This window comes from Dipodomys spectabilis, unplaced genomic scaffold (assembly GCF_019054845.1).
Source record: "Dipodomys spectabilis isolate Male_0828 unplaced genomic scaffold, ASM1905484v1 ptg000136l, whole genome shotgun sequence".
NCBI classification, from domain to species: Eukaryota; Metazoa; Chordata; class Mammalia; order Rodentia; family Heteromyidae; genus Dipodomys; species Dipodomys spectabilis.
The window spans coordinates 11506112-11517627 of record NW_024870813.1 but is presented as its reverse complement, the minus strand read 5'-3'; the positions used below and the strand labels follow the sequence as shown (position 1 = coordinate 11517627).

Here is an 11516-nt window from a genome sequence, read left to right as displayed (position 1 = left end):
ACATGGACACTAAGGTTAGAAATGATGGCAGAAAACATCAGTGAATGTAATCCAACTTTATTTAATCTATGATTGATGTTCTTCCATACTGTTGTTTTTGTTTTGTCAGTCATGGGGCTTCAACTCTGGGCCTGGACATTTTCCCTGAGCTCTTTAGCTCAAGGCTAGTGCTCTACCACTTGAGTTACGGCGCCACTTCTGGTTTTCTGGTGGTTCATTGGAGATAAGAGTCTCAAGGACTTTCCTGCCTGGGCTGGCTTTGAACTGCTATCCTCAGATCTCAGCCTCCTGAGTAGCTAGGATGACAGGTGTGAGCCACCAGTGCCTGGCTTCCATACAGTTTTATAATAGACTTTTGTTGTTCTGGTACTGGGGTTTGTACTCAAGGCCTTGCACCTTGCTTGCCTTTTTCACTCAAGAATGATGCTCTGCCATCTCCATGTCCAGTAGCATCTCTTTTTGATGGAGTCTACCAGGGCCCTAGACTGTGAGGCAAGAGATTTAAGAAGCCATAAATAGTTGTCTAAATAAAGACCTTAGTCAGATTTGGGGATACAGTCAAAAGTGCCTATAGCTGTGATTTGAGATTTGAACACAGAGCCCAATGAGTAAAGCAATCGTGGGTTTTTTTTTTTGGTTGGTTGTAGGGCCTGAACTCTGGGCCTGGGTGCTGTGCCTCGGCTCTTCAGCTCAAGGCTAGCACTCTACTACTTGAGCCACAGCACCACTTCTGACTTTTTCTGCTTATGTGGTGCTGAGGAATGGAACCCAGGGCCTCATGTATGCAAAGCAAGCACTTTACCACTGAGCCACCTTCCCAGCCCAATCATGACGCTTTTTAAGGGCAGTGGAAAAAGAAAGAATACCTTGAACCTTAAGGCTATTCTAGTATATTAGTGAATTCTCTCTAGAAAAGCCCCATATGAGTACATGATTATATAAATTTATAGATGTATCTATAGACCCATATTTATATAGTATGTATGCTTGTTGGATGTTTCGGGCTCCACGCTTAATATTGTGACTTCCAAGGATGTGACTAGGAAAGCTGAAATATAGGCTGAATTTCATTGCTAAGATTTTTTTTTTTAATGTTTTGCTTTGTTTTTGGGCGCTGGGAATCAAACCCAGAGCCTCATACATGCTAAGCCTTCATTCTTTCTCTGAGGTATATCCCCAATCCTTAGTGTTTTTTTTTTCCTTTAATAAAAAGATATCCTTCATAATAGCATGGAAGGTTTGCTTAACCTACTCAGTCTTTTGCAAAAAGAAGGAACAAAACAGACCCTCAAAAATACATCTGAAGCCGGGCGCTGGGTGGCTCACACCTGTAATCCTAGCTACTCAGGAGGCTGAGATCTGAGGATCACGGTTCAAAGCCAGCCAGGGCAGGAAAGTTCGTGAGACTATCTCCAATAAACTACTAGAAAATCAGAAGTGGTGCTGTGGCTCAAGCGGTAGAGTACCAGCCTTGAGCTGAAGAGCTGAGGGACAGTGCCCAAGCCCAGGATTCAAGCCCCACAACTGACAAAAAAAAAAAAAAAAAAATTGAGGCAGGAGGACCATGAGTTTGAGGCCAGCTTGGGCTGTGGTAGCAAAGTAGTGGCTCATACTTGTAATCCTAGCTACTAGGAGGCTGAGATCAGGAAGATCATGTTTTAAGGCCAACCAGGATAACTAATTGATGAGACACCTCCCACCCCCATTCCAATTCCCAGTTAAATGGGAAATCTAAATGGGAGGATCATGGTCCAAGCATGCTTGAGGCTATCTGGAGGTTGGGGAAGCAAGATCTGGGAGTGTGTCTCAAGTGGTACTCAAGTCCCTGAGTTCAAACTCTAGACACCTTCAAAAGAAGTCAGACACAAGGCTCTGAATTCTGAGCTTGCAATCTTTCAGTGCAGATATTGACTGATAGTACAAAATACATATTGCACAACTGTAAGCCTAGATTTGGGACTCAGATTTTATTATATACAATAAAAAGGGTAAATGATAGTTATGAAAGATATAGAACCATCCTTTTATCATCCTTATTCTCATCTTGTCTAATTATACTAGCTCACTATTAGTGTTTCTTTAGCACTTTTTAAAAAAAAATTTTTTTGGGGGGTCTGGTCGTGGGGCCTGACTCTGGGCCTGGGTGCTGTCCCTCAGCTCTTCAGCTCAAGGCTAGCACTCTACCACTTGAGCCACAGCACCACTTCCGGCTTTTTTCTTTTTGCTTATGTGGTGCTGAAGAATCGAACCCAGGGCCTCATGCATGCAAGGCAAGCACTCTACCACTGAGCCGTCTTCCCAGCCCCTCTTTAGCACTTTTATGTACAAAGTGGGCCAATTTCTGAATGATTGTTCCTGAAACTGACTTCTCCTTTTCCCTATCACCATATCAGTATTCACAAAAGAACAGGGCAAATCAGGTGCTATATTTCTGAATGGGAAAGAACTAGAATTAGTCACATGATACTTACCAATTAAAAGCTTCATTTCTCTATGAGAAAAGCAAGCAATGTGCATTTTCTCTGGTTTGGAGCTCAGCTGCACTGTGTACAGCAGTGTTGTGGTTACTGGTGGTAAAGTGTCTGATACAGTCTATTTATGCTGCTGGAATGGGAGGGTGGAGCAAAAGACTGATGATGCCTTTATGACGCCAAATATTGCTATCTCAGGTGTTATTTTGTATAATAAATTGCTTTTTACTTAGTTTCTGGTGTTTGTTTTTTTTTTAAGATAAAATCAAAGACTTGTTGCCAGGTGCTGGTGACTCACGCCTGTAATCCTAGCTACTCAGGAGGCTGAGATCTGAGGATCACGGTTCAAAGCCAGCTGGGGCAGGAAAGTACGTGAAACTCTTATCTCCAATTAACCACTCAGAAAACTGGAAGTGGTGCTGTGGCTCCAGTGCTAGAGTGCTAGCTTTGAGCTGAAGAGCTGAGGGACAGCACCTAGGCCCAGAGTTCAAGCCCCATGACCGGAAAAAAAAAAAAAAAAAAAAAGAGTTGTGTAAAAAAAGATATTTGTGGGGCTGGGAAGGTGGCTCAGTGGTAGAGCGCTTGCCTTGCATGCCTGAGGCCCTGGGTTCGATTCCTCAGCACCACATAAGCAAAAAGAAAAAAGCCGGAAGTGGCGCTGTGGCTCAATTGGTAGAGTGCTAGCCTTGAGCTGAAGAGCTGAGGGACAGCGCCCAGGCCCAGAGTTCAGGCCCCACGACCGGACCCAAAAAAAAAAAAAAAAAAGATATTTGTTCACTTAATGAATATTTATTGGTACTATTCAAGGCACTGGAGATTGAGCAACCAACAAGATTCCCAAGATCCCTTCTCTTACAGTACCTTATAATTAAAAGTGGGTATTGGCCTGACCAAGGCCATAAACAGAACAAATTCAGGTGCTCTGAACAAACAGAACAAGTTGATGATAGTTTGAAAAGTCAGGGAAGACCTTTCTTACATATACGGACAGATTGAAGAAGAAAAACAACTATGCAATTATTGGTGGGAAGGTTCCAAATATCTATGATAAATTACTTTTAACACTAAGTAATCATATCCAAGTAAATATTGCTCCTCCAGTGTCGTCATGAGCTGCATGCTTGAGTTATGCTTCCATTACCACAAACAGTTCTTGAAGCTCATCTGGATATGCCTTCAGAGTTCTGGCACATCTTTGGACTGACTTTTGTAAACAGTCCCAAATTAACTGTCTGATGAAGCACCTGATTGGAAGTCCAACTCTATTATAAATAGGAATGATACCACAAAGTAGATTCACAAGGCTGGTGAAAGGATTAAACAAGATGACGTATTGGAAGGCATTTAAATCCCTCCACACAAAGGAGCCCTACAAAAGAGCAAACAAAGTAGCGGTTGTTAGAAAATAAATTAGCTGGGGCTGGGAAGGTGGCTCAGTGGTAGAGTGCTTGCCTTGCATGCATGAAGCCCTGGGTTCGATTCCTCAGCACCACATAAGCACAAAATGCCGAAAGTGGCTCTGTGGTTCAAGTGGTAGAGCGCTAGCCTTAAGCTGAAGAACTGAGGGACAGCGCTCAGGCCCAGAGTTCAGGCCCCACAACCCATAAACAAACATACACGAAATTAGCTTATTTTTTCTGTCTTCAGCATCCTAAAGTTAGTAAAAATAAAAATAAATGTTCTTGAAGCTGTTAGCATCTTAACTTTTTTGTGTGTGGGGGGGTACTGGAGTTTTGACTTGGCGCCTTGGGATGTTCTGCCACTTGAGCCACGCCTCTAGTCCTTAAAGACCCTTTTAAAGCAATGGAGAGAATCTAATTTCCCTATATACATAAGTATATGGGAAATACCACAGTGAACCCATTTTGCACAATTAGCACGGACAATTTAAGTGGGCGCTGGTGGCTCACTCCTGTAAACCTAGCTACTCAGGAGGCTGAGATCTGAGGATCATGGTTCAAAGCCAGCCTGGGCAGAGAAGTCTGTGAGACTCTGATCTCCAATAAACCACTAGAGCTGGAGGCTTTGAGTTGTGAAGGTCGAAGGCAGGAAAGTCCATGAGACACTTAGCTCCAACTAATCACGAGAAAGCTAGAAGCAGAGCGAGCGCTAGCCTTGACCAAAAAAGCCCAGGAACAGCACCTATACCCCAAATTCAAGCCCCAGGGCCGGCACACACACACAAACGCAGAAACCACCTCATTTTTGTTTCACTCCATTCTCTCGACCTTTGCCTGTGTTAATCCCCGTCCTCTCCCGGAAGCCTCCTCTCGGTGTAGACTCCGACTCGAGGGCCCAGCGCTCAGCTCCGTGGGCTTCAGAGGCCCGAGAAGCCCAAGGCCCAAGACACCGCCTTCCGCAGGCTCCGCCCCAGTCCCGTCCAGCCCGTAGGGGTCACGCGGGGTCACGCAGCGCGGCGCCGCGGAGCTTGCTGGGAGTAATGCAAAATGGCCACCCCCAGTCTGCGGGGCCGCCTGGTGCGCTTTGGGAACCCGCGGAAACCGGTACTGAAGCCTAACAAGCCCCTCATCCTAGCTAATCGCGTCGGGGACCGGCGCCGGGAGAAGGGCGGTGAGCACTCGGAGCGGAACCGGGGAGGGCGGGAGAGTCAGGTTTTCTTGGGACTTAAAGTGCCCCAGTTCTTCCCCACTAGAGGCGACCTGTGTCACGGAGATGTCGGTGATGATGGCTTGCTGGAAGAAGAATGAATTCCGCGACGAGGCGTGCAGGAAAGAGATCCGGGACTTCTTGGATTGTGCCGCGAGGGCTCAGGTAGCAAGTCCTGGGACCCTTCTGGGAAAGAGAATGATGAGGAGCCTGGCGTGGTGGTATCCCAGCCACTCAGGAGGCTGAGACTCCTATCGCCAGTTACTTACCAAAAAGCTGGAAGTGGAGCTGTGGTTCAAGTGTTAGAGTGCTAGCTTTGAGCAAGAAAAGCTCAAGCACGGGGCTGGGAAGGTGGCTCAGTGGTAGCGTGCTTGACTTGCATGTATGAGGCCCTGGGTTCAATTCCTCAGCACCACATAAGCAGAAAAAGCTGGAAGTGGGGCTGACACTCAAGTGGTAGAGCGCTAGCCTTGAGCTGAAGGACAGCTCCCAGGCCCAGAGTTCAGGCCCCACGACCGACAAAAGAAAGAGAGAGAGAGAAAGAGAGAAAAGCTCAAGGACAAAACCCAGACTCTGAGTTCTCAAGCCCTGGGACACACACATACACACCACACACACACACACACACACACAATTAGTGTTCCAACTTTTGTTGGGTGGCAGCGGAAAGGCCTGTTCTCAGTCATTTGGGACCTTATATCACCTATGCTAGATAGGCAAAGTTGGAGTTCCCAAAGCTCTTCCGAACGTTTGCTTTGCTTGTTTGTTTTTGTCGGTCGTGGGGCTTGAACTCTGGGCCTGGACGCTGTTCCTCAGCTCTTTAGCTCTAGACAAGTGCTCTACCACTTGAGCCACAGTGCCACTTCCGGTTTTCTGGTGGTTTATTGGAGATAAGAGTCTCATGGCCTTTCCTGCCCGGGCTGGCTTTGAACCTCGATCCTTAGATCTCAGCCTCCTGAGAAGCTAGAATTACAGGCATGAGCCACCGGTGCCCGGCTTCATTTGGTTTACTTTGTATATAGTGAGGTTAGCATTGATATCCGTACTACAGAGCTTTGCCAACTGAAGTAATGAATGGGAAAAAAAAAATAGAACAAGCACCATCCTTGGAAAAATTTAAATTCCTGCTCAGATAGTTAAAGAGAGTGAAGCTATCTGCAGACACGTTGCTTTCCAGCCTCTACTTAATTACTAGCTAGCATAGTAGCTTTGGATCATACCATCATTTGTAGGTCACAAGTCATTTTGGTTGAAAGCAATGGGTATAAATTTATTGGAGTTAGTTAATATCTCAGTGTGTTTGGAGCATTGTGAAAGCTATGGGCCTCGATAAGCCAAAACTTTGGAATTGTAACTTTTTTTTCTCTCTCTTTCTCACTCTAGGAAGCAGGAAAGATGAAAGCACTCCAGGATACCCTGGGAGATTCTAGAAGCTTACTTCCCCACAAAATGAATAAGTTGTTACAGAGGTTTCCTAACAAACCTCACCTTAGTTGAAAATGGAAAAGCATTTTCAACTATTGAACTGTCATTTCTGAATGTTTTGGAGATGTTTGCACTGCCATGCTCTCTTCAAATGGCAAAATGAGGCAGAACACTCCTTGGAATCATATTCTGGATGAAAATTATGATTTAGTTTGAATAAAATTCATGGAAGAGAACTTGGATGTTATGTTCTAAAAAAAGTACCTTCTTAATTTTTGTTTTTGTTATTTTTGGGTCCGGTTGTAGCCCTAAACTCTGGGCCTGGGTGCTGTCCCTCAGCTCTTCAGCTCAAGGCTAGTGCTCTACCACTTGAGGCACAGCACCACTTCCGGCTTTTTTTTTTTTCTGCGTATGTGGTGCTGAAGAATCGAACCCAGGGCCTCATGCATGCAAGTCAAGCACTCTACCACTAAGCCACCTTCCCAGCCCTGTTTTTTTTTTTTGTTTTGTTTTGTTTTTGTCAGTCGTGAGCCTGAACTCTGGGCCTGGGCGCTGTCCCTCAGCTCTTCAGCTCAAGGCTCTACCACTTGAGCCATAGCTCCACATCCTTAATTTTTTTTATTTTGGTGATATTGGGGATAAAATCCACAGCCTCTCCAATGTTAGGCAAGCACTTACCATAGACAATTTTTATGTCTTGGCAGGCTTCGAACCATCATCCTCAGATCTCCGCTTCCTGAGTTACTAGGAGTTACAGAGTTGAGCCACCAGCACGTGGCTCCCTCCTTTCCTCACCTATTTTCCTTCAGATTTTGGGTGTTCTTCACTTCCTCATTTGTCTAGGATGTACAAAGACCTCTTTTTCCTGCACTTGAAGTTCTTTACACCTATACATTGAGAATGTGGGAATATACCTGTAGGCAGAACTTTTTCCCATCATCTCAAGTTAGTGAATGTGTATTTTGTGGACAGCCCCTGCAAAGTGCTTCTTGAATAAAGTCTACAAACTGGTGACCCAGAGGCTCTGAAGATATTTTATTTGATCCATCCAATTTTAAAAGCTTAAAAATATGGGGAAAAGTTCATTTTTTAAAGCTTTTTTCTTATGTGTGTGTGTGGGGGGGTGTTGGTACTAGGGCTTGAACTCAGAGGCTGGGCACTGTCAGCTTTTTTGCTCAAGGCTGGCATTTATCACTCGAGTCACGGATCCACTTGGAAATTTCATTGACTTTCTTGCCCATCTAGCTTTGAACCTTGATTCTCAGATCTTAGTCTCACACCACACCTGATTAGGTGGCTGGCTAAACCTTTTATTTTTCAGTCAAAACAAAAAAGCTGCCAGGTGCCTGTGGCTCACACCTGTAATCTTAGCTATTCAGGAGGCAGAGATCTGTGGATCACAGTTCAAAGCCAGCCCAGGCAGTAAACTCCATGAGATTCTTATCTCCAATACACCAGAAAACCAGAAGTGGCACTGTGGTTCAAGTGGTAGAGCGCTCACCTTGAGCTGAAGAGCTGAGGGACAGCGTCCAGGCCCAGAGTTCAAGCCCTTCAACCGGCAAGAGAAAACAAAATCCTCTAAACCCCTGTCAGTCATTTTCTTACTCTATCTGGAAATAATCTGGTTGAGCTGTTTATCCTTTGTTTAAGTATTCCACTGAGTTCTCCACTAGACTCCCAAATGGTGAAACTGAGGTTTGTTTGGTAATTAACTCTGTGTATTACCTGTTTACATTTCTGCTTCTTTGCTGACCCCCTGATATGATGATCAATTGCATAGTACTTTATGTCTACTCTGTCTTCAGACATAATTAAATTAACCTTGTTTAAGACTTGATAGCATCATGTGGGACAAATTTTTTTTTCAAATTCTTTATTGTGATTAAGTGATTACATAATTTCCCAAATTTCACAGTATTGTGATGCTTAAAATCACAAAAACATTCTAACTTTCATGGGGCCTATTGTCTATCGTGGTTTATAACATTTATGAGTTCTATGAGCTTTGCAATACAGTTATTTCTTACACATAGGGTGATATGTACATTTCTTTTGTTTTGCATAGCATCAGCTGTTCCCTCTTTCCCACTTGTTCCCTTCCTCCCATTGAGATACTTAGTTCCCTCCCTTGCTGCCATTGAGGTACTTAGTTCATTTTGATAAATGTCCAGTGCAGCTGATGGGGGTGGGACAATTTTTTAGTGCATCAGTAGGATAATTATTAAGGTAAAGAGGAGTCTTTTATGATCCCCAGATATCTCTCCACAGTCTTGATATCCCATATGTAGAGAACACTGCCTCTCGCCAGTTCCACAGTTGGTCTTTTTAGTTATAGGAAATAACTTCATTGTTCACTTTGGACTGAATACTTGGGAACAGGAAGCGTTTTTTGTTTTCGTTTTCTGTCTGGGTGGTATTGGAGTTTGAAATCAGTCTTGTGCTTCTGTGCCACTTGAACCAAGTTTTAGTCCTTTTCATTTTAGATTTATTCAGGTAAGGTTTTGCTTTTTTTTTTTTCCCAGGGCAGCTTTGGACCACCCTCTATCCTATCTACCTACCTACCTTTCATGTAAGTGGGATTATAATTGTGGGCCACCATGTCTAACTTTCTTTTAAGGTTTTTTTTTTTTTTTTTTTGTCCTGATTCTGAGGCATAAACTCAGGGCCTGGACACTGACACTGAGCTTTTCTGCTCAAGGCTAGTGTTCTACCACTTGAGCCATAGCTCTACTTCTGGCTCTTTTAGTACTTAATGAGAGATAAGAGTCTCACTGACTTTCCTGCCCAGGCTGGCTTGGAACTGTGATCCTCAAATCTCAGCCTCCTGAGTAGCAAGGGTTACAGATGTGAGCCTGGCCTTTTAAGATTTAAATTTTTTATTAGCATATAGTAAGGTTTTTTTTAACTTTATTAGCATATATTAGCTATACAAGTTTCATTGTGACATTCCCATCCATAGCTACAATGTACCTTGACCAAACTCACCCCTTTATTTCTCTTCCATTTCCCCTACGTCCTTAAAACAATTTCAAGTCGGGTGCTAGTGGTTCATGCCTGTAGTCCTAGCTACTCAGGAGGCTGACATCTGAAGATTGCAGTTCAAAGCCAGCCCAGGCAGAAAAGGCCATGAGACTCTTATCTCTAATAAACCACCAGAAAACTAGAAGAGGCACTGTGGCTCACGTGGTAGAGCGCTAGCCTTGAGCTGAAGAACTCAGGGACAGTGCCCAGGCCAAGTTCAAGCCCCGTGACCACTGACAAAACACACACACACACACAATTTCAACCAGCTTTCATACATTCTTATGAAGCACTTTGGCTATGTTTGTCCTCATTTACCTTTCCCTTCCTGTTGATACCCATCCCCAACAGACTTTGTTTTACTTTTTGGTTATTGTTTTTCATTCTTTTTGTCTTACAGTATGTATTAATTTTACATAGAAGTTTCACCATGATAATTGACATGTGTGTATGATAGATTGACTTCATCTATTGCTCATTGTGTGTGTATAGATATGCACATGCACCTGTATTGCTGGTGCGGTGCTGGGTTTGAACTCGGGACTTGCTTGTCTTGCTTTTCTGGTTAGTGTTCTACCACTTGAGCCATGCTTCTAGTCTGGATTTTGATGGTTATTCTGGAGATGGAGTCTCCAGACTTTTCTGTCCAGGCTGGCTTCAGTTTTCCAGGTCTCCATCTCCTGTAGTTGTTCTTTTTGGTGGTACTGGGGTTTGAACTTAGGGTCTCAGGCTTGATTAGTCATGTCTCCATAGAGCATCTAGTGATCTAGAACCATGCCTCCCACACTGTTGCTTGTTTTGTTGCTCTGGCTAGCCTCAAGTCATGGTTTTCTTGATCTCCGCCTCCTAATTAGAGGAGTGTAGCTTTATATGTAGGGTCACTAGACTTCCAGTCAAAGGTCTGTGAATTTGAATAGGAAAAAAATATATCTTTAACCACAACTGGAAGTTAGCAATTCAACTAGGAGTTTGGGGAACAAACTACACAAGTATTGGTACCTGCATGAAATTACAGTGTTGTTTTTTTTTTTTTTAATGCTCCTTAACAGACACTGTTACTGTGGAGCTACACTTGCAGCCCCAATTATGGTTATAAATATCTCAAAATATGACTTTTACTTATCACTAGGTTCAGTTATTTACATTTTGTTGTTGTTGTTGTTGTTAGTTGTGGGGCTTGAACTCTGGGCCTGCGCACTGTTCTTGAGCTCTTCATCTCAAGGCTAGCACTCTAACACTTGAGTCACAGTGCCTCTTCCGGTTTTCTGGTGGTTAATTGGAGGAAACAGTCTCAAGGATTCTCCTGCCCAGGCTGGCTTTTAACCTCGATCCTCAGATCTTAGCCTCCTGAGTAGCTAGGATTACAGGCTTGAGCCACCAGCGCCCAGCTATTTACAACTTTTTCTTTTGTGCAGTGCTAGAGCTTGTGCATGTGCTCCACTAATTAACTATTCACTCATTTAATACCATTTAATATGTCGAGAATCATTACAGTGTTACAACTTTGTCTTTTTTTATTTTTTTATTATTTTTTTTTTTAATTTTTTTTGTCTGTCGTGGGGCTTGAACTCTGGGCCTGGGCGCTGTCCCTCAGCTCTTCAGCTCTACCACTTGAGCTACAGCACCACTTCCAGTTTTCTGATGGTTTATTGGAGATAGGAGTCACGGTCTTTCCTGCCCGGGCTGGCTTTGAACCGCGATCCTCAGATCTCAGCCTCCTGAGTAGCTAGGATTACAGCGTGAGCCACCAGCGCCAGGCAACTTTGTCTTTTTTTAATATATTGCCATATAACGTTTCTTTATAATGTTTGTTTTAATTTTATGCATTTGTGAAAAATGGGGAGGGTCTATGTGCTTCAAACTGTTAACACACAGTTAAGCATTTCTACTACGTTCAAAGGCCAGACTGACAAAAAGAACAACCATTTTCTGAAATCAAAAGCCTTTCCTAGTGTTTTCCCAGTTACGCCTCTAAAAAGCCGGCTTCTGGAC

At 43.8% G+C, this 11516-nt stretch overlaps 1 protein-coding gene across 2 annotated transcripts; it reads left to right on the top strand.

Moving 5' to 3' along the window:
• The first annotated feature begins 4887 nt into the window (after window positions 1-4887).
• Window positions 4888-6745, top strand: Chchd1 (coiled-coil-helix-coiled-coil-helix domain containing 1). Of its 2 annotated transcripts, none has more exons than XM_042690285.1 (3): window positions 4888-5042; window positions 5125-5243; window positions 6462-6745. In XM_042690285.1, exons 1-3 carry the CDS (start codon window positions 4919-4921, stop codon window positions 6573-6575), a joined length of 357 nt encoding a protein of 118 aa, XP_042546219.1. In that variant the 5' UTR covers window positions 4888-4918; the 3' UTR covers window positions 6576-6745. The 2 variants fall into 2 exon arrangements, with proteins under 2 accessions (XP_042546219.1, XP_042546220.1); XM_042690286.1 differs by having other exon boundaries at window positions 4909-4975.
• The last annotated feature ends 4771 nt before the right edge of the window (window positions 6746-11516 follow it).